The sequence below is a fragment of the Gymnodraco acuticeps genome, unplaced genomic scaffold, assembly GCF_902827175.1.
Source record: "Gymnodraco acuticeps unplaced genomic scaffold, fGymAcu1.1, whole genome shotgun sequence".
NCBI lineage: Eukaryota > Metazoa > Chordata > Actinopteri > Perciformes > Bathydraconidae > Gymnodraco > Gymnodraco acuticeps.
Window position 1 is genome coordinate 275,335 of NW_022990335.1, and position 23,268 is coordinate 298,602.

At 39.9% G+C, this 23,268-nt stretch overlaps 2 protein-coding genes across 2 annotated transcripts; one reads left to right on the forward strand and one right to left on the reverse strand.

Annotated features, from left to right (window-relative positions):
* Window positions 1–2,637: 2,637 nt before the first annotated feature.
* On the forward strand, window positions 2,638–19,803 carry LOC117550797 (probable polypeptide N-acetylgalactosaminyltransferase 8). Its single transcript, XM_034223332.1, has 10 exons — window positions 2,638–3,038; window positions 3,193–3,356; window positions 5,631–5,817; window positions 6,685–6,882; window positions 7,035–7,149; window positions 7,424–7,597; window positions 17,645–17,782; window positions 17,946–18,038; window positions 18,141–18,311; window positions 19,639–19,803. The coding sequence occupies exons 1-10, from the start codon at window positions 2,638–2,640 to the stop codon at window positions 19,801–19,803; spliced, it is 1,806 nt and encodes a 601-aa protein (XP_034079223.1).
* Window positions 19,804–20,223: 420 nt separating this feature from the next.
* Window positions 20,224–22,149, reverse strand: LOC117550774 (RIB43A-like with coiled-coils protein 2). Its single transcript, XM_034223298.1, has 2 exons — window positions 21,433–22,149; window positions 20,224–20,391 (listed from the first exon to the last, which is right to left on the reverse strand). The coding sequence occupies exons 1-2, from the start codon at window positions 21,836–21,838 to the stop codon at window positions 20,240–20,242; spliced, it is 558 nt and encodes a 185-aa protein (XP_034079189.1). The 5' UTR covers window positions 21,839–22,149; the 3' UTR covers window positions 20,224–20,239.
* Window positions 22,150–23,268: the final 1,119 nt, after the last annotated feature.

The following is a 23,268-nucleotide window of genomic DNA, read 5'->3' on the forward strand; positions in this document are numbered from 1 at the left end:
GCACAGGTTGTCGTGTCCGACTATCACAAGTAGAATCATTATAAAAATACGCCGGTAAAATGTGCCTGTAGAAAACGGTTTATGCCACAATAGGATAGCAATAGCAAGTAGTCAGTTTAGCTTCGGTTGCTATGCTAACATCACCCATTTTATACCAGAGAAACTTTCATAACAGCGTTGTGATACCAAACAGCGTCAATTCAGACTGACACACATTCACTTAGGCTAAGGGGAACTGGGGATATGTATCAGCTGCTTGTGTGAGTCGGACAGTGAATACTTTAGAGCGGCCGCAGCAGTGTGAGCTAACCGGGAGCTAACAGAGGAGAATAAACTCCTGTGGAAGAGCAGCCAACACTGCAGCGGTCGGTAAATGCTGCAGAAACACATTAATAAACAATGAACCACGGCACTCTGGAGCAAAGTATAAGGTTGGAGAAGTCGTTATTCAATTTAATCTGGCTTCGTGTGATTAAAAGCAACACGATCATCGACCCGACGCAGTTGTTGTTGTTGTGAGCGCCGTAATGCCGTTGGGGAGCAAATCAGCTATGTAAACGATGACGTCATGACGCAGCAGCGGCAGCACCAGTCGGGTGCTGGGCGGTGTGAACAGAGCGGGAGCAGAAAAGAGAAACCGGAGCTGAACCAGAAAAGCTCTAGCTCGGAGCTAGAAAGGGAAAAGCGCTGGTGTGAAAGCCGCATTAGTTACATTGTCACATATACTGTATGCAGAAGTATTATTTTAAGCAACACATTAAGTTGACGAAACACTCAACTCAAATGTAATAAAGTCAGATCCCCTCGTGTTTTAGATGGGGCAGTATCATAAAACTGTTGTGCGCTTTCAAACACTCGGTAGTTTATTTTTTAACGAGTTGTTCTGTATTCTCCTTGCAGGTGCAACTATGTGGCTTGTATCCTGGATTATATGTTTAAGTCATCATGGATGTTTAAAGTTCATATTTGTCTAATATTAGTTTACTTTTCATTAATGAAGTATGATGTTGCGCTGTCAGTACACTTGTCCCTGTTTGTGATTGGTCAAATGTAGCTAACCCCGCCCCTTTCACGTGAACGCGTTCTCAGCTGGAGAGAGAAACCCTGGCTTGATTTACCGAGTTGATAACCAGCGCCGTAGGACCGTTTAGCGAGATCGCGTTTGTTAGGGTTAGTTAAGATAACTCAAGCATATGTATGTTGAACTGGCTTCGTGGTACAGGGCACAGGTGGCTGCATAGCAGCGCTAATGTCAAAGACATTATATTTTTATTTTACCAGGATGCAGTTACACAAATATTTGGGAAGGCTTAGCCTTCCCTAGCCTACTGCACCCACCGCCCCTGGTCAGAATGATCAACATTCAATACTTAACAGACCTACTAAATATCAGGTTTAACTGTCAGGAGTAGTGTTGTCACGATACCAACATTTTGGTTTCGATACCAAGTCAAGAATTGCGATTCCGATTCTTTTTCGATACTTTTCTTAAAAAAAGGGAAACAGTCTTAAATGTAATTATTGTGCTTTATTTCACACCAGAACCATAACCATAACACAACCTTGTAAACAATGAGAACAATAAATAAAATAAATGACAAGAATTCGTATTAAATAAAATTAATAAATGTCTTACAGACAGGCCTCGTGGTGTCCGTAGGCTTGCCCTCACTGTCAGAGATATAGCTAAAATACATCAAAATGTCGCTTCTGGCGTCTTTTTTGTCAACAAGCCGAGGCGCAGCGGCAGTTGCACTCCCACTTGCAGCCATGCTTCTCGTTTTCTCACATGCTCTGGCAGCTAGCGCGTGGCTGAGAGAGGGGAGGGACTTAGAACGTGCTTGAGAGGGGTGGGACTGCAGGCACGGCTGCAGTGCAGGGATTGGAAGCAGAGCGCTGAACACACGGCTCGTATTAAAACGGCGCTTTCTCACCGGAGTACTTTTCCCCGTCATTCTTAAAGTAGGCCTACCGATAGGCCTAAGAATCGTAACGTTTTTAACGGCAGGGTATCGCGGTATACCTTTCAAGTATCGGTACACCGTGCAACACTAGTCAGGAGTCAGTGTCTCTCCCCCAAACTCACACATTTACAATTTGATATGAACTGAAGAGCCGCATGAAACTAGGCAAAGAGACGCATGTGGCTCGAGAGCCGCGGGTTGGCCACCCCTGCCATAGAGAATCTATGGGGTATTGTCAAGAGGAAGATGAGAGGCATCAGACCCAACAACGCAGACTGAAGGCCGCTATTGAAGCAACCGTGCTTCCATCACACTTCAGCAGTGCCACAGGCTGATCGCCTGCAAATTACTGCATGGATGCAGTCATTTGTGCAAAAGGAGTCCCAACCAAGCACTCGGAGTAGAAACATGAACATACTTTTCAGAAAGCCGACATTTCTGTATTTAAAATCCTTTTTTTATTGGTCTTATGTAATATTCACATTTTCTGAGATACAGAATTTGGGGTTTTCAAGCTGTTACCATCAAGATTAAAACAAATTAACACTTGAAATAATTCACTTTGTGTGAAATTAATCTATATATTATATGAGTTTAACTTTTTAAATAGAATTACTGAAGTTAATCAACTCTTCCACGATATTCTTATTTATTGAGATGGACCTGTATTATCATGGTTCATAGAACAAAGTATTCTCATTTTTCATTTTGCTTGTTTTGTCAAGACAACCTACTCAAAGCTTTTGAGCAGAAGCAGGACACCATGCAGAAATTGCTCGAAGAGGACGTAGAGCGAAGGAGAAAAGCTGCAGAGGTCGTACAGCCACCAGTCCAGAAGCTCCCAGAGCAGAAAGAGGAACCTCAAGCAAAGATCGAGGAAAAACAGGAGGCCCCTGTAAAGAAAAAGTCAAATAAACTCTTCCCTGACTCCCCCCTGTTCAAGGAGTGGGGTGGGAATCTGTCTGAGGATGAGCAAAGAGAGGCACAGAGTTTGTTTGATAAGTATGGCTACAACGTGTTTCTGAGTGATCGCCTTCCTCTAGATCGTGCTATTGCAGATACCAGGGATAAAAGGTACGCATTGTTATCTCCTATGAAGCCATAACTACTGTGTCACTTTGTACACAAAGAAGAGTTTGCTGATAATCCTTCACCTTTTTGTTACCGTCTGTTTGGATTAAACATTTACACAGCTTGTTAAAAAGACAAGGGTTGTGTTTCTGAACAGGTGTCTTGAAAAGACATACCCAAAGGATCTGCCAAGCATCGGGGTGGTGTTGATCTACCTGAATGAGGCCCTTTCGATCCTCAAAAGAGCCCTGCGCAGCATCTACCGCACCCCTAAAAACCTGCTGAAGGAGATTATTTTGGTGGATGATAATAGCTCGAATGGTGTGTATGTTTCAAGTGAATCACATTACGCTACTGCTAAATCCTGTTTCTTTGTGCAGATGCCCATGCTGCTGGAACATGTCTTTTAGTTTTTAAATATATTGCTGCTTTTAGACTGGAATCCTGATTTGTATCAGTTTTTTTTATATGAATATACTTTTCTCAGAAGTCTTGTAAATCTCCCAGAAGGCATTTTGTCAAATGATCCTCCAGCTTTGAAGCAGTAGTTTCATACTTTAGGAAATACACCTCTTGGCAAGAGTAAGTTCAGAAGATGAATGCTACTGTCATATCTGTAACGTAAAATATTAAATTAGGATGGCAAGTGGTTATTTTAGCTTTGAAGAAACACTAGCATGTAAACTCAATATAATTTATAATTTTAAACACATTTTGTTGATCATACGCTGGATACAACAAAAACGAGAATTCGTGTTGCTACAGCTCCAGCACATAACCACCAATAAAACCACACATTTTAACATTTGTAAGTGTAAAAAAAAAAGTATGAGTCTGCTTTAGAGCTCGAACAACAACCAATCACATGAATCTCCCGCCCCGGACACACAAGCATGCGGTTTGATTGGCTAGTGCTTGTACTGGCGATTCGATTGGCTGTCGAAGCTTCAAAAGTAGAACATTGCTCTACTTTTGAAGCGAGCAATGCGAGCAAAGCGAAGCGACGGAATCACGATGCAGTTCGCAAAGCGTGACGTTACCCCATTCAAAGTGAATGGGCCGAAACGTTGAAGCTTCAATGCACGCCGCCATGTGGACGGGCCGTTACATGCAGTGGTGGGGCTCAAGTCAGTATTTGCAATGTAATTACATATACACGCTATATCGCCCCCTTGACAGTGAAACGCCATGTGTGAGGTTTAGATTATTTCCCTGTCTCAAAAAACGGCACATTTGTCTTGTAATAAATAAAAAGGGTTTTCCCCACAGGTGAAAGAGTTGACATGCTGAAAACCCAACCTCTGCAGGGGGGTCTGGGGGGATTGTCCCCCAGGAGATTTTTTTGAAATACTAACATAAAAGACACATTCTGGTACTCTCTTGAGAAGAAAAAAAATCAATCTATTACTACACGACATTCAAAAAAATGAATGCCATTGTTACTTTGTTCTGAAAGCTGAACCTGCTGCTCCTCACAGAGAGGAGAGAGGAGAGAGAAGAGGAAAGAGGCTGTGTGAATTACTTTACATTGTGGATAAGGGTGGATAGCCCCCATTGTTCTGTGTGTCAAAATGAAAGACAGCCCACACACCTATCAATCATCAAACCGTGGGGTCTTATTTCATTACGTGTTGATGTATCCATGGATGTATAAAGAGTAGTTCTACCGCAAAATTATTCTCCGTCGGGACTTCCTGCAACAACACCACGCCGTTATCGTGATTCTGGCCGTTTCTCAATCGCGAGGATGCTGGCTTGGTAGCACATGTCTTCAGAGTCACTTCCTTCAGAAGCTAGGCAAGAATCCTTCCTGGCATTCGGAAAACGAAGAGTGGAACAGGCTAGCAAGTGTGCAGGTGTGCGTCATATGAGAGGCCCCGCCTTACATTTTCCACCACAGATTTGGGGAAATTGGTCCGTGCGCAAAGCATTGTGGGGATTTGAAGGACGCGAAGTCTACCCATGTGCAGCCTCGAAATTACCCCCAAACCAAGGACGCGGCCTCGGTGGAATTCCAATTATGCTGGAGATTGGAACAGTCCTTCGGCGGCACTCGATGACGTAGTATCCTTGAAATATTGGCTTGGAAGCCAGTTTCCTCGCGATTGAGAAACGGCCTCTGATTGGCCAGAAGACATTAGCAAAGATGTTTTATTAAGAAGACGATCACTACGTGACAAAAGTTTTCAAAACCGTTTCTAGTCTTCGGTATTTCCAGACAAGTGGCTACTGACATCAATCATACTAACTGATGTCTGTGCAATTTACTCGGCGCGAGTTGGCAGACTTTTATTTGCTATACTTTAACATAATTTTTCATGGTGGGGCTAAGCCATTTCAGGGTATGGCTGTAGCCTACCCCAGCCATACCCTGGAGCCGCCACTGGTGCTATGGCACTGGATTGCAATTTACTAATACGACTCACATTTGTCCATCATAGAATGAATAAAACATCATACGCTTTTCAGTATAATTTGAATAGATCATCAATAACTACAAGTGGTATCACCCCCTTGCTTTGGAAAAACCAAATCTGTCACGCCTGTTCTTCCCTAATGTCATAACATATTCCCACTTTATCCTCTCAATTCAAGAGGACCTGAAGGGTGACTTTGACGTGTATGTGAAGTCGCTTGAGCAGCAGAACCCAGGCCTCCGCTTTACAAGAGTGAGGCACAATGAGCAGCGAGGCCTTTCATACGCCAGGGCTTCTGGGTGGAGGGCTGCTACTGCTGACGTGGTGGCCATCCTGGACGCACACATTGAAGTCCATGAAATGTGGTAAGAGTGTGGCAAAAATAAATCCTTTTCAATGTTAGTTTATTTATAACATTAACAGTAAGTATGTTATGTTTGTAGAGAAAAATATTTGTACTCCTGAAAGGTGATAATGGTTCTGGATGTCGTTTGGTAGAAACATTTGTAAAACTTTTAAACTACTCTCAACAATGTGCTCGGACGCACTACAAAGTTTATATTGGCTGCCGATGTCTTTTATACATAAATACTGTATGTGTCCCCGGTGTGTAAGGGAACTCACAAAGTGTAAGAAAACAAAACCCTCTCTTTTTTCCTCCGTACCCAAATCTATAAAAACGGGGGTACAATGGAGCTGCCGTTATGACGTAATATCGGAAATGTGGGCTGGCTTTACACCCACGGCCCTATCAGAAACGTCGCTATCAGAAACAATGCGTGTTTTGGAAGAAATGTGGTCTTTGTTTACATTAGCAAGCATCGCTAAAACTCAGAGCTAACGCTGTACTGGAGAGAGTATGGGTAAAGAAGCAGTAAATAAAAAAAGGAACTCACCCTTAAGAGAGAAAGCATTTGAGCTCCATACTGTTTCAGAAATAATCCTCGATGTGGTTTTTGGCATTTAATCACGGCAGCATTTAGCTGAGTATCTGGGTAGAATTCTGCATAACCCCCCCCATTTTTTAAAATTGTTTTGTGATTCCCAGAATCAGCACTTCTCTAACAGGGCTGAAATAGAGGGGTACAAGGCATGGCTAGAATGGGTGATCTGTTTGATATTTTGAGCAAAACACTTCACATGTTTTTATATATGAGACCTATAATATATGCTCGACAAATGATCAAAGTGAATAGTGAACCTGCTCTCCTCCCTTCTTTTCACTCATGCAGGGCTGAACCTCTGCTGACGCAGATCAAGGGGGATCGGACTGTGGTGACATCCCCTGTGTTTGACAAAGTCAACTATGATGACCTTACAGTTATTCCATACGAACCAGCCGCACATGCCTTCGACTGGGCTTTATGGTGCATGTATGAGAGTTTCTCCGACGATTATTACAAACTCATGGATGGCTCACTGCCTGGAAAGTAAGTAAAAGTGTATCCAGTCTATTTTTACATGTCTCAAACAAATATAACATGGATGAGGCTTTCTTGATGATTTGAAATTAAACTGATGTATTCCACTGTAGAATGTTTAAAATGATACACGACTCACAGTTTACTCATTTTTATTTCAGGAGTCCATCTGTCATGGGAATCCTAGTGGCTGACAGAAAGTATCTAGGAGAAATTGGAGTTCTCGATGAGGGAATGAAAGTGTACAGTGGTGAAAATGTGGAGCTGGGAATTCGAGTGAGTAAGCGTCGCCTATCCACCCCTGTGACTTTGTTTTAATGATTGTGAGGTGAACAGCTATGTTACAGAGGATAGAGATGTGGACAGTGGCTATTTCTTTATTGGTAACTTCCTGGAGTCTTTGCTGGTTGTCTGGCAACTTTGCCAGGAAGAGATGGTGTCCTGCAAACTGTGTGCTTTGCGCCTGCACTAATATTATTGTTGACAGAACAATTATTCTATTTGATAAATGAGTATAAAGGCTACCATGTTTTGTTTTTTGCTCGTATAGGTGTGTACATGTGGAGGCAGTATTGAAGTAGTTCCATGCTCCAGGATCGCCCACATTGAGAGGGCCCATAAGCCCTACATGCCTGATCTGTCTGTAGCCATGAGGAGAAACGCCATGGCACGGATGGATGAATACAAACACAATGTCAACTTGTTCTGGAACTTGCCATTTGAGGTACTTCATTTGTGGGCAAACTACATTTTTGTGGACACTTAGAACTAAAAGTAAATAGTGAATATGTTGCTGTTTTCATTGTGAAATGGCCCCCAAATTAAAATGCATCTTACCATTGTGTGGCAACGAGTTGAAAAAAGCATAATGTTGCCGTCCCAAAGAAGTGTGCAGTCATGTGTATATGTGAAAGAGGGCAGGAGACAGTTATTGTAACAATTATTTTGACCTTTACTAAGCTGTCAGTGGTGTGATGGAAACTTCTGAAGCAACTTTGATGGCAAACACTGATGGTTTATTTGGAGCTTCGGCTGGAGAATTCACAAGACATGTCGTGTGCCACGAGTTGACACAGCAGATGCCAAGCCAATTCTGAAGATCTCTTCTGCAGTAGGAGATTTTAACTAGTTCAGAGAGTGTAATCAACACTCCTCATTTAGCGAGACTAAACAGGTGGAGACACTGAATCACCTAACTAAAACAAGCACTTTGAATTGTCGCGTACAGAAAAGTGCTATATAAATAAACTTGCCTTGCCTTGCCTAAAGTTGTCAGTTATGGCTAGAGAATGCACACCTCGGAGCCTTCCTAAGATAAAATGTCTCCAAATGTCCCAAAACAATAAACTCTCAGATCGAGCTGTGCCCGATCATAAACTGGCAACATTAACTACAGTTTGAGCAGCCCCTCCTTAAGCAGCTGTCCAAGGCTGAGAACCTGTGTCCAAGGAACAGGAGGCACAGGAAGAAGAAACGGATGGAGTATGTCAAAGAGTGCCCCTAAGCAAATTATTCCCTGTGTCACTTCGTATACGTAAAGCATTGAATCATGGATTATTCTCGAAAAAACTGCAGTTGAAGCGTTCCTCAGGCTCGAAAATGACATGCCCAGAACAAATGACTATATATTCACTTCTAAAAGGGGTAAATGAATAATCTTTTTTCTCAAAGCAATGATAAACCTGTGAGTTGGCTGTAGAAGTGTCAGAATCAATATAGATGTTTTTATTTTAAAGTAAATTCCTGATTGAACATAGTAAAAAAATGTAAATTATAGTTTCCGTCTAAAAAAAACCCATTACTTATAGTGAAAGCCACCCTTGAATGATGGGATAGTAGCCAAAAACCTTTATGAATCCAAACTATAACATATATAATAAGTACCCTGTATCAAGAATAATGCAAAACAAGTTAAATTTGACCTTTTTAGAGAGGTTTAGAAAAAGGGGTGTATTGTACATTTGGGTGTATTTGCCATATCTCTGGAACCCATTGGTCAATTTGGGTGATTGACACCTCTTTGTAACTGTTAGAGCCAATAGAATCGAGGTGAAGTTCCTTAACCCATCTAAATATTACCATTGATGAGTTAGAATGATGCGCACGCAGCTTGCCCAAAACCGGAAGCTCCGTACACTCTATATGAAAAATTAGTTTATTGCCATAAATGTTATGATGGATTATCAGTAATCATTTCAAAATGACACAGAGACATTGGATTATTAACCTCCAGCAGCGTTTATATGCGTTTTAATGCCCTTGAACACAACTTTTGATCAGAAAACAGCAAATGTAAGACGTATTTGCCGTTTTGGCCCCGTAAAGTGAAGTTGTGTGTTGTCTTTCCTGGCTTTCGCTGCCGTGAGTTTTGGTCAAACAGTGATGATATACTTATACCAATGGAATCTGTGGAATCTCAGTTTTCATATGATATCTAGTTTGTGCAGATTGCATGACATATAACATATCGCTACAGTGAGTTATGTGCTAAGTGCGCTAGCATTTCTTCGCTTAGTGCTAATTTAGACGCTTGGTTATGGAAGCAAACAAGAATTTTATTAGACACCGAATTTATAGCATTGAAAATAATTACTTTGAAAATCATGAATCTGAATTTGTTTTGCTCCGAATTTATCTATGTGAAATAAAAATGTAAAAATTCAAGTTAAAAAAATTCGAATGTTCAAATTCAGATCCCAAAAATTCAAGTGAAAAAAATTCGACGTCAAATATTTCGGTGTTTAAAATTCGATGTAAAAAAATTCGGTGTGTAAAATTCGACGTCAAAAATTGCGATGCAGCCTCATCCGGGCTACTCAGACAGGATAAGCAATCGAGCCCTAATGCAATCAAACCGACTTCTGGCCTATCAAAGCCAAGCGGCAAACCCCGGGACAGTGCGGTGAAGCCCAATGCTGCAAACTTTAGGCGATGGATGCAGATGGAAGCAATTCCCGTAGACCCTTTGTTAAAATGTCCAACTTAACATCAGAAAATGAAAAATGTTCTAGCCTGGATCTACAAAAACATATTCTGTATATAGTTAGATTCCCCCTTCATGACAACGGGACTGCTGCTCCTAGCTCCTCTCTGCTAGCTCCGTTAGCTCCGTGATGCTACAGCGGCTCAGCTCATGAGGAGAACACTACTTGAACTCGGCAGTGTTTGTTGTGTTGGCTCCTGGTGGACTATTCGTCATGCAAATATAGGATTTATCTGCGGTTGAAACAGACCGTCCATGAATGCAGTTTCTTCGGTAAGTCAACCCTGCGTACTTTATGTTATGTTACTGGTGTTTTTATTAAGCTAACGTTAATGAATGTTTAGAGTTGGGGTAGCATTTGAGCAATCGTAGCTCCATCTGTGCTAACGATGCTATGCGTAGCATACAAGAGTGTAAAACATTAAAGGAGACCTATCATGCTATATTTAAATGATATAGTGTATGACCATACCTATATAAGGTATATTTATACATTTTATTTTTCAAAATACCAAACAGATCATTTTTTAGCCATGCCTCGTTTCGCTCATTTTCGCTCTTTTCCAAGCCTGTCTTTGAAAATTCTGAGCAGCAGCTGACCACGCCCCCCTGCAGAAGAGCGGGGCATGAGTCGGTGAGAGTCACGTTAACATGCTTGCTGTGATTACGAGTGTGGAATAAACATGTCATCTCAGAGCAATGCATGTGTTCAAGCGTATTATCAATTTGATCCAGAGACTGACCCTGAAGCAGCGGAGGTTTTGGTGGAGGTGGAAACATCTCGGTTGCAGCAGGACGTTTCTGAATGGTAAGTTGACAAGCTGTTGTTCCTATTTATTTTACTCTGTTACGATGATTGCTACTTATACCGTTCATATTTTGGCTAATTAGCAAGAATGCTATGTGTACAGTTTATAACTTAGAGCTTGTAACGCAAAAACAGCGATACATATATATATTTATAAAGGGAGACATTCATATTTTCAGCATATATACAATGGCCTCATTGCGTTTATTAATAGTTTACAGCCCTTTTCTTCCAACATCGTGCAACAACCGTTGGAAAGTTCAATAACTTAGGGTGATAAAAAGTATAACTCCAACAACACCTCAGTTGTCAGCAGTGTGTGTAGTTTCATGTGTTTTTAAAAGCTCAGTTATTGACTTCTTTCTACAGGTGTACATGTGCAAATTGCGCCACGATAACTTCTGAACCGGAGAATGTGTGCTGCATAGAGATACCACAGGTAACATTTTTGATAGCTTCACTAAGTTGTCTGTTTAGAGAATGCATTTTTAACATGTCATTCAATATGTTTATCACACTAGGTGTCAAGACGGATGCAGGAACTTGAGGACTCTGTAACCTGTATGGTGGACCATCCTGGATTGGAGCCTGTGTGCCTGAATGTGTTCTCCCTGCAGAATGCATTGAATATTTACAGAGCTGAACATGGTGGACTACAGTTGAGGCAAATAGAGCAGTGAGTGGTTTGTTTCTTTTGACTGAAATTGTAAAACGAATGCTAATATTGTTCATGGAAATAAATACTGGTGTATATGGCTTTATGCAATCTTTCATTGTACATGTACTATTATATATATATATATATATATTATTACACAGCAATGGCATAACACACCCATGTGTACGACAAAAAAAGTCCACACACAACCTTATGCTTTTGAAATCAGAATATTCTTTACCCATCCAAACATGAATAATCACGACACATTTGATATCAACTCGGAACTTTATTGTCAAAATCAACGGTTCTTTGAACCCATAAAAAAAAACTAAATGTACTTGTATTTTGTATAAATTACACTAAATATATTTTTTAATGATTTCAGGCGTCACAGGTATCTAGCCTACAGAAGCTTTGTGAGCTGGTGCTGGGGCTTCCTTGGACGCAGGATCAGAGTGGTGATTCCGGCCTGCGTTGTCCTCAAGGAGGCAGGAGTTTCCTGATCCGCAAAATGTCGATGTTGGGTTCAGACAGCAGCCAAATTGAACCGTGTAGCATACCCGGCGATGACCTCGTCCCTGTCAGGTCGCTCATAATGGTGCAGGGTCCACAAAGACTTGGTCGAAGATGAGGTCCATCAAGTTGGCCACGTAGCCTGTGCAATGTTAAAAAAAAAGCACAACAAAAAATGTGGTTTAGATTAGTATATGCATGTAAAAAACTGAAAGTTCTTTCTAATTTTATATTTGTAAATAGTTGTATAATAAATATTTTAAACACTTACGGAATGTGGGGTCAGTCTTTACTGGTTTTGCTCTGCATTCTCCCTTCCTGGCCTTTGGGAACTGCAGTTTATACAGAGGGTTTCCAGTGGATGTTGGCTTGTGCACGCTCAGCGTTTTCATTGTAGTGCAGGGCTGCCAGGTACAGTCTTTCATTTCCGCCATGATACAAAAAAATGTAAATAATAGCAAAGGATGTACAAATTGTCACTAATTAGTAAGTATGTGAGGTGCTGGCCTGTAAAGAAGAAAACATAGTTAGAACAAAATCATCTCAATTTAGTATTCAGGATGAGAAAATACTATTTGGATAAATATCGTCTGAAATCCCAAAAGATGGGGCTTAAAACTCTCTATTTAGCAAAGTTCTTTGCTTAGCCTTTTCCAATCTGAGTTAGTTTTGAACCGTAACGTGCATGCTGTGTTTCTGACTCAATACAGATGATATGTTGGAGAGGGGCTGAGCTCAGTAGACTGACTGTAATTTGTGCTAGCCACTAATTAGCCTGTTGCTAGGTAAGGCCTTGTCAACAACAACAGACCAATGGGGCTTTAGCTCCGTTTTACTCGTGGTGCGTGTCCCCCCCTCGCATACATACACACAGTGTTGTATCCTCACACACCCCCATTTATATTCATGTGCGCAAACAATTAAACACACAAAAGCTTTTACATATAACGCTGCAAAAAACGGCATGTCTCATTAGCGTAGCGTAGCTTAGCTTACAGATCGATGATATCTGATCGTTCTTACAGACTACAATCACAAAAGCTTTTACATATAACGCTGCAAAAAACGGCACTTACCTACAGAAGATTACGTTTGTTATTATAACTTACTCAATATGATTTTAGAGGATACAAAATACTAATAAATAGGAGAATAAATACTTGTGTTATCGGCTAGGGCGTGGCTTTACAGCCTTCACACAGATCGCCATTACTGCAGTAGCCTATGTCTGAACATGTTAGCAAATGCCTGATAATTAAAATAAAAGACAAACAAAGACTGCGGAGCGTACAATATAAAATGTTATAAAAACATATAAACACCTAACCGATTACTATTTGGGTTTGAGGCGACATTGATACGGCGAAGCTACATGCTACATGCTACATACTACAAGCTAGAGATAGCTTTATCAGGAAAAACACCGCTAAATAAAAACTTACAGCTTCATAATTGGATGTGTCCTCACTGGCCTGCTCCCGGATGGTTGGTATTGATCCCGGGTTTAGCATTAGCTTGGAGGCATATCCGTGTTGGACTTGAGAGAAGTTCATAAACACCTCCCGGATGGTTGGTATTGATCCCGGCAATGCACGTGGCCGTGGCTCATTCCCCTGATAGGTGGAGAGTTGACCAATAAGCGGAGCACGTCTCTTTGTGACGTAGGAAAGTGTTGAAATCTGGATCCGTTTTTTTCAGATCCGTTTCAGCCACTTTTTTAGAGATTTGGCGAAGGAGGAAAATAGAGAGGGTTGTGTTTTCTGACACTTGGTGAGTTCCCTGGAACACCGGGGACATATATTCATGTATAAAAGACGTCCAAAGGTGCATTTTGCATGATAGGTCCCCTTTAAGTGGGATGCTACTGTATACCAAAAGGCTTCTGTGCGAGGTTGCTCAAATAAGGTCATCCTTGTACGTTAGATAGTTAGTTTGCTATTTAGGTTACTGTATGCATTGTTAAGGTTCATTTAAATTCGCTATGCTCTACTATAGCATAAAATAGACTAGCTAACGTCAACGTATTGTTGAAGAGAGGCTTAGTGTATATTAAATCAACCTCACAATGAAATATGTGTATCTTTAAAATATGAACGTCACATTTCAAGATAATAACGCTCCCTTAGATATTGTAATATGGTTTGTTGAACTGGAGTTATTTATTGCAGCTAACCGCCTATCCGACGAACGACCCAAACATTGTTGTTTTTAATATTATTACCAATGCCTCTTTTAATTGTATTATCATCACACTTGAGAAACAGCCTTATCGTGGCTGTACAACGGAACATGTAACTTAATTCCTGCATTTAAGGACGATGAATAGCGTAGTCAATGCTTTAGTGACAAGGAAATGATTTGTTTAAATATTATATATGACGTTATCTGTGACTTCAGTGGAAATTAAGCTTATCCATTGCATTGCATTTGTTCAATAGGTTTGTGTCTTACCCCTACGTGTGTGATACATATGAATATGGCATATGAAAACAAATTAATATGACTGACTCATGAAAACCTCATCCAAAGTAACAGTAAAATAAAAAAGGACCTACACAATAATACTCAATCAAACTGATACAGTATAAGGACTGTGATATCCAGCAATTTCTTAAGTATAACAATAAGATTATGACCTGTTTTTAAAAGAAGATAAAAAGTAGTTTGCATGTAAAGAAGTCTGTAACCCACGCATGTAACTTTACATCTGTTTGTTCAAAGTGTCCTTAAGGTGATCCAGACAGGCTGGACCAGAGGAGGAGAGACAGATCTGGAGTCCTAGCAGCAGAGAACTTCAGCACGGATTCCAAGGTACACCTTTTTCATGCTTTACAAAGAATGCATAAAGTAATGACTCTAATACACTGATAGACATGCCATTAAACATGACTGAATACTAGATCTCCTACACATCAGTGATGTTGAGTGGACTTTCTTTGCAAAAGGTTACATTTACATTTTACCAAGCAACATCACTTTTTTGTTCAACTTTCACATTTCAATGTATTTAAGGCAAATATTATTGAACATAGTGAGAGCTGCAACCCTTTGTCTTTCAGTGAGACAACCGGACAAAGCAAGCTTCTACAGTTGCACTAAGTTTTGATAACAGTTAAATATTATTTTAATAATACATTTATTTCAATGTTGATGAATTTAGAACGGTTTATTCATAATCTGATTATCTTTGTAGTACACTGTTGGATTTAAAAAAACACATTAAAATAAAAAAATCATTATATTTATGAACAAACAAACACACCTCTTTCTTAAATAACACACTTGCTCTGCAATAATATGTTTTTTGATATTTCTGTTAGGAAAGGACATGCCTGAGAGACAGGACTGCTTCACCATGTTCTCTTTCTCTGAGGGTCCAGAAGAACATCCAAGAGGGAAAGGAGAAGCTGATGTGATGAGATTTAAGAGCAGTACAGGACATTCACTAAGAGACACTTGTATTGTAACACAAAGACCTGCACACTGAATAGTTTTGTAGTCTAACAGGAACTTCATTTGTGTTGTTTTGTGTTTTACGTTGCACCTCAGAGACAGTGTGATTATTGTCAGGCCTATAAAGTTTGGCAAAAAAAAAAAGTCAGCTGATCAAATGCATTTGCCTCACTTTATGAGCTTCACATCACTTGTGCCTTGTACCGCAGAGTTTGCAACGTCATAAATAAATGGTGCCAATCTTCATTCAGATGTGAATGTGTAATCTAACATTTTCAGCAAGAATAACGGACAAAAGGAGTGCAAATACAATTTATTGAAATGTGAACTAAAAGTTATCAAGCATGAACCATCACCATTTTTTTTTTTTATAAAAACGAAATAATATACATAAGTTACACTAAATGTGAATCTGTTAATTGACAGGCTAGGCCTGTGCAGGTGGTAACAGCTATGCCCAGCATGGGCTAAGTTCTGTAGGTGCAGCTGGTGCAGGTCCTCCTCCATCAGGTCTGGTCCTCCTCCCTCAGCCCTCTCTGGCCAAAGCAACAAACAGGAAGTTCATAAAGCTGAGGTTTCCCCCAAAGTCTCTAATCATCCATCCTGTGAATATGAGAGGGGAACAAATAGTGTAATAGATGCTTTGGACAATAAGAAATATAAAGTTAACTGTTGAGTTGCTCAGTTTTTTAGATTGACAGGGTTTAATAACACAAACAAAAGGAGATAAATAAAGATTGGTCTTTCAATAAATTGTGTTGATGTTGTCTTTTGAATTGTTTGTCTGAAGTCAAGTAGCTAGAACTGTTACTTATAGTTTGAATTATACAGTCTGGTTATAATGTGTGGAGGAGGCATCACAGGTAAGGGCACCATTTGTTGTGTTCCATCCACAACAAATTGATGTGTGTATTTATTTATCTACTATTTCTTGAATTATTACTGTCAGTCCAAAACAAGAGATTTTGTTTTGGTAACATTTAAAAAAAAAAAAACATCTCTTTTTCACTACACTATCTTGAATACTTTAGTTTTTACGTCACTACATTTATTTAACAGCTTTAACATTGTAAAGGTGTCACTTCGGACTAATTATGACAGCATGTCCTACTCAGCCCTAGAGTCTCTAGGGCTCTGGTCCTACTATTTTGAGAATTTGAACAAACCAGACCTTCATTTATTAATGTAGAAAATAGTTGGCACATTACACCATTATGAAAGTAATAATTAGTTAGCTCATTGTTCAAAATGAGCTCCAACTACAACAGTTAAGTCAACTCGTGCATCGGTAATAACAATAAATCAAATGATATAATATAATAGTATAACTTGTGTCTACTTTAACAACACTTTCCTAATTATACTAGCATACTTTTACTAAAGTAACATTAACATGTTTAAATGCAGGGCTTTTGTAAGAGAGTATTTCGTATAGTGTAGCATGGTCTACTTGACTTATCTAACCGAAGTGATCGTTACGTTACTTTGCAAACCGTCACCCCCAACCAACCAACCCACACACACACACGTTGTGATTCACTTCAATTAATGTTAACGGAGCTTGCTAACAGCAAGGCACAAGGCTACTTCACTCATTTAGCTAGCTAATGTAAGATACAAATGCTGTCGAGCCCTCACTGCTTGTAAAATAAAGAGCACAAACTGACTACTTACCCGAGCGGCGAGCCCCGCTGTTCTCCGTCATTTTTCTCCCGGGTTGTTGTGATCACATGACTGACAAAGCCGTGCTCTGATAGGCCAGAAGTCGGAGTTGCATTAGGGCTCGATTGCTTATCCTGTCTGCGTAGCCCGGATGATGCTGCATCGCAATTTTGGACATCGAATTTTATACATCGAATTTTTTGACGTCGAATTTTTGGGATCTGAATTTGAACATTCACATTTTTTTCACTTGAATTTTTACATTTTTATTTCACATAGGTAAATTCGGAGCAAAAACATTTAGATACATGATTTTCAAAGTAATTATTTTCAATGCTATAAATTCGGTGTCTAATACAATTCAAATACTTCTGTCTCTTGTTTGCTTCCATACTTGGTGTTAGACTTGTGTTTCGTTTAGGTAAAAATTATTAATATTGTCTGATAACTGAGTTTCTTCCCGTTATTTGGGTATGACACATTAATAGGTTGTTAAATGTTAATAAGCCCTGAGACACAGTTTTGTGCAATATTGTTGTGTCTTTTATGGTTTAGGTTTATGTGTATTTTGAGATTTCTCGGGGCATTTCTTTCCCGTGCCCCCTTAACTTCTGACAATAAAGGGGGCATCTTTGAGTGAATCTCAATCACTTAAGCTACAAAATAACAATTTATACCATATTCCCTGCAGAATCATGGAATTGACATTGGGGATGTCACGGAGAGGAAAGAACTAAGGAAAAGGTTGAACTGTAAACCCTTCAAATGGTACCTGGAAAATGTGTATCCCAAGTTGGATCCCTTGGACAACGTAGTTGCATATGGAGGAGTAAGTTTAGTTTCATCTAATGCTTTGAATGGTGGTAGAATTATTGCTGGGTGTGTGTTTTAATTATTCACTCCTACACAGCAATGTTTTCTACATTTGAGCTCCCAAATATTTATTATTATTTTACTTTTTTTAATGTCTTTTTTTTCTCCCCTACTTATAGATGAAGAATCTTGATACCAACATGTGCTTAGACCAAGGTCCAGTGCCGGGAAACACACCCATCGCCTACAATTGCTACTACTATGGACCTCAGGTAAGTTAAGATTCTAAAAGTGGTTGTCAAGATTAATCCTTAATCTTTGTCGTATTTGCTGCTGATTTAACTGCCAAAACTGCTTTTTAAAATACTTTTTAGATGACTTATTTTCGATCAAACGGAGAGCTCTACATCGGCGGCATCAAGTCCCAAAAGTACAATGACAACCGGTGTATAGCTGACATTGGGAATAAAGAAACAGAACCAGGGCTGTTCAACTGCAGAGAGGCTCTGCAGAAGAAAATGGGGATCTACTGGGACTTCACTCAGGTACTATTAATGAAATGTAATCTAGCAAAAGAAGCAACTGGTAAAATATTGTTACTAGTAAAAGCCCTGTGTTCAAAGATATTGTTGTTGTTAAAGTATTAGCATCAAAACAAACACTTAACGTAGCATGATGTGTTAAAATGAACAGCGTTTTCTTAAAGGTCCCATGACATGGCCATTTCTACTGATCATAATTCCATTGTTGAGGTCTACTAGGATAGATTTACATTGTTCAATGTTCCAAAATCACATTGATTTCTCATACAGCATCTCTGTATAGTATGTGTATTCACTGTCTGTCCTAAATGGCTTGTTGGAGCTCCTGCCCCCCCCCCCCTCCCTATGAGCCCACTGTGCTCTGATTGGTCAGCTCGTCCACTATGTTCTGATGAGTCCACCACAGTTACAGCGGGAACATCAGTGATTATGTGTTACAATGGCGTTAGCAACCAGAAAACGACACCAGTAATGACAAACAGATGAGAATGCGGATCGAGGAGCAGACAGTGTGAGCTGTATTACTTGGGTCATTTCCTGGTTGCTGCATGGGGTCTGCGAGACAGCGAGACATCGCGGAACTCAGCCTGAGCACACACATACACTCACAGCCAGGCTGTTCGCTGCACTGTTCGCCACACTCACAGCCTGAGAAAGATAAGGCTGAGTGTGTGTGTGTGTGTGGTGTGTGTGTGTGTGTGTGTGTGTGTGTGTGTGTGTGTGTGTGTGTGTGTGTGTGTGTGTGTGTGTGTGTGTGTGCGTGTGTGCGTGCGTGTGTGTGTGTGTGTGCGTGTGTGCGTGCGTGTGTGTGTGTGTGTGTGTGTGTGTGTGGAGAAGAAGAAAAAGGAAAAATCTCCTACGAGGCGTTCTGGGGCAGCATAGACAAGTATTTTCTGTGTTAGGGTTTTACTCGCTACAGGGTGTACTTTTAGGGTTTTTGACTTTGCAGACCGTTTACATGCATAATAAGCTACACAACACACAAGGGGACGGATAATAACCGGAAAAGCATGTCATGGGACCTTTAACACTAAATTTTAAATTACCTTTCACTAGGAGTGGTCATTTCTAACCGTTGGTGTTTTGACATATCTGAAATGTTATTGTTTTACCACTATATTAATCAAATGACTTCACAAACCACGTCTGTTTTCACCAAATCTGAAAATGCATGTAGTCGTCATAATTTGGTATGTACCACCCTTTGAAATGGTAGCGTGGGTTAGCTCATGGCGACTCATTGTTCAAAATGTTGCGGTCGTCTGAATGTTTAATGATGACATACTGTGTCATGTGTATACCTACTGTTTACATGTATTCTCTTTTCTAGGGCAAGGAGATAAAGAACAGAGAGACAAAAAGATGTCTGGAGATTCATAAAACTCCAGTGCTGCATTTAGGAGCCAGTTGTACCTGTCAGCACAGTGAAAGGCTCGGCTGCTGTAATTTCATGGTTGAGGAGTGGCATTTAATGATGAAAGGCTCCTGTGTGTGATCGAGATAAAGACTGGTGAAAACAAGCCAAAAGAAAAACAAGCAGCTTGAATAGTTTTGCTAGGAGTGGCATCGGGTTAACAAACAGCAACAAGACAGACTGGTTCTGAGGATGCCAGGTCACATGAAAGCTGTCATTGTAAAACAGCGCTATTCCACCAAACATTGTTTTGCTTTGTTAAAAACATTTCAAAAGTGTGGTTCAAATGAATACAAACTTATTTTCTTTGCATTATTGGGGGTCTGAAAAAACACTACAGTTTTTTGTTATTTGGACCAGTTGTCATTGTTATACAATTAATTATCTAAATGACTATTTGTATTTAAAACTTGTTTAAAATGTTGTCAGTAGATATTATATATATATATATACTCAAACACATTTTTTTGTAAGTACACCTTAAACCTGCGTGTTTTCAAAGCAAGTTGAACCACCTTTATGTGACCGTGTGATTACCTGAGTGACTTACCTTGGCCAGATTGAACTCTTTAGTGGCGACAGTTTCTGCTCTTCTCCTCTCCATCTCAATGCCCTCAAGCTGCAGAGCTTTTTTCTCCATGTATGTTCTACTGAGGTCATAGCGCTGCTCTGAAAAACAGCAGTGAAGAAGAACAAAGGTCACGTTTCATGCATGGGAACTGATCCTATGATCCTATAATGCTGTAAGATGTCCTTTTTGTTGTTCTGTTTATGTTTTTATGTTTCATGTGGAACCTACTTGAGCAGGTCTCCCTTGAAAAAGAGATCAATGATCTCAATGGGATACACCTGGATAAATAAAGGTTTGAAATGAAATGAATCCTAGTTTAGTTTATTAATTGATCTGTTTGCATCTTACAATTTAAATAAACAGAATTTCACTTCACTGTGCATTTTTTTTATTTTAAATTGTACTCTCTGTTCTTGTGTATCTGTATATAGACTTGCATTTACTTGTTTACTTTTCTGCAACATTTAGCTTATTGTATTATTATTATTCATATAGTTTACTTCATCTACAGTACTACACATTGGTCGGCTATTTTATTCTCTCTATTTGTTTCTTCCTGCAATATTTATTGTTTTATTTATATTTGCGGTGCATTGTATGAGGAGCCTGGGACTTAAAGGATTCTGAAAGTTACAGGAAAAAAGATTATCTCACTTTTTGTCCTGATCGATTTATATAAAAACCTGTCTGAAAATGAGCTGATCAGATTTTGGCCACTTCATGATTTCATAACGTTTTTTTGGCTTGTGTAACCATTAGCCAATCAGCAACCAAGGTAACCCCCCGCCACCTTATCACCTGAATCTTCTCCTAGAGCACCATTGTGTTCTTTTTAACCAAATATCTCTCAGAGGGGCGTGGGGTGGGGCTCCTTGTTTTCATCTAAAGTAACAGACAGAGAATCAGCACTTTGGAAACAGGGCTGAAACAGAGGGGATTATGGGATGCTACAATGATCTGTTTGGTGTTTGGAGCCAAACACGTCAGAGACTTGTTTGGTATATCTGAGACCTGTTGATGAAAAACAGTGTAATAGAGGACCTTTAAGTTTTTCATTGCCATATCCTCACTGCAGCTGCTGTGTATAAACAGACAGTAAAGCCTTTGAATCTTGATTCTACTATGGGATCACCACCTACCCTCCAGCGTCTGTCGCTGCCTCTCTGCTGCCTGCTCCCCCTGCTGCTGGAGGAGCCACTCCCTCTGCTGCTCCCTCTGCCTCCGTCCCCTGCTCTCACTGTGGGGGTCCTCGCCCAGCAGGCCAGGGAGCATCATCTGGGCGTCGCCTGGGTCTGTGTTCCCACAGCGGTGCGGGTCGCTCAGGTCATAGTCGCTCTGGCACTGAGGCTGCTGGTACTGATGCCGGTAGTCAACGACAGCCTTTTCCATCGCACGCTTCTCCTTCACTTCTCTGCTGTGAAGGAGGCAAGCTATTTTGCTATTATGGAGCATTTCAGCATCTGTATGGAAGACACAGGTCAGAGGCATTACAGCAGGGTTAGTAGTGATGTATCTATTTACCATGATGTCAGCAGCCCAGATCATTGAATATGGTATTTGTTTGGTATCACATTTAAAGAGATGTATGATAACCAAGCAATTAACCCATAACAATTCATATTTGTTTTACTTTAATGACAATTTATGGATAAAGGAGTTTTTAAGTAAGGGATACATTTCAGTAAGTGCTCCTCTTGTGTTATGAGAGTGAAGGCAAAAGCAATGATAAAAACGTAATTTCATTAAAAAATATACACATTAGGCCTACGCCTGTAGTGTGTGCCAGTACTATTTATGAAGGGGAATTTAAGTTGATAAACTGATTCAACACTTAAATCAGACTTTAGTTACACCTGGAGTAAATTCACAAGCTACCCTGCTGCAGTATACAAAGTCATTAAACCTGGACCTCTACCAGCTTTGATAAACACTTTAATTATCAATAATTATAATCAAAACATATCATATTATTCTGAAATGGAGCAATCTGCATAATGTCTCAAAAGGTAGAAGTAGCCTACTCATTAATAATGAGTAGGCTACTTCTACTTTTGGTTTGATATTTGGATGCAATACTTTTGTACTTTTACTTGAGTAACATTTTGAAGGCAGGAGTTTTACTTGTAACCGAGCATTCCTTCACTCTGGTACTTCTACTGTTAGCCTACTCAAGTACTTCTTCCACCTCTGTATGTAGGCCTATGTAATGTATTGTAGAGCGGTTTGCACTGCAGGTGTCTTCATGAAACGCTTGTCTCCACGACACCGGAAAAAGCCGACATCTTACGAACGCTGACGAACTCTGGTTTCTTAGCAACCCGTGTGTTTAAATTGAAGCTAAGTTTGTCGTGTCCTAGGACAGGAGCCTGTTCCAAGTTTAACACTGCATTTCGTTACGTAAAACACCATATTTTAAGTAAAAATGTTCAACTTTGATTTACCCTCAGACCGCGTAGCAAGGACAAGTCTGCAGAGGCGACGCAACGACGAGACTGAAAGACGAGAGAGGGTTTTTAATGACACAATCAGGATGTGTGTCCAAATCTGCACATTGTTCATTGGTACAGTACTTGAGTAACACAAACACATTGGTGTTGGTTGTCTTTTATCCCCTAACAAAGGGAAGAACTCACCACTCAGCTATCAGGACAGTTTTTGGAGACATTAAGCTAGAACTTTACTTAAAAACATTAAAAGATAAACCAATTTAAACATCAACTTTATTTGCAAATGTACATTCAATTTTAATTTTATTTAACACATTCTCAACATAGGCCTTTGTCTGAACACAAAAAAACTAATATTGGTTTTGAATTCGAGTTCACTGTGAATAAACAGACTATAACCCCCTGGATTGTGAAACCACAAAATATAGCGGGATCTCCAGAATAGAATAGAATAGTCATTAGAAAACACCAAGATCCTTTTTACAGTCAACATAAAGAATATGTTCACCCATAAAATAAACCCCCGAC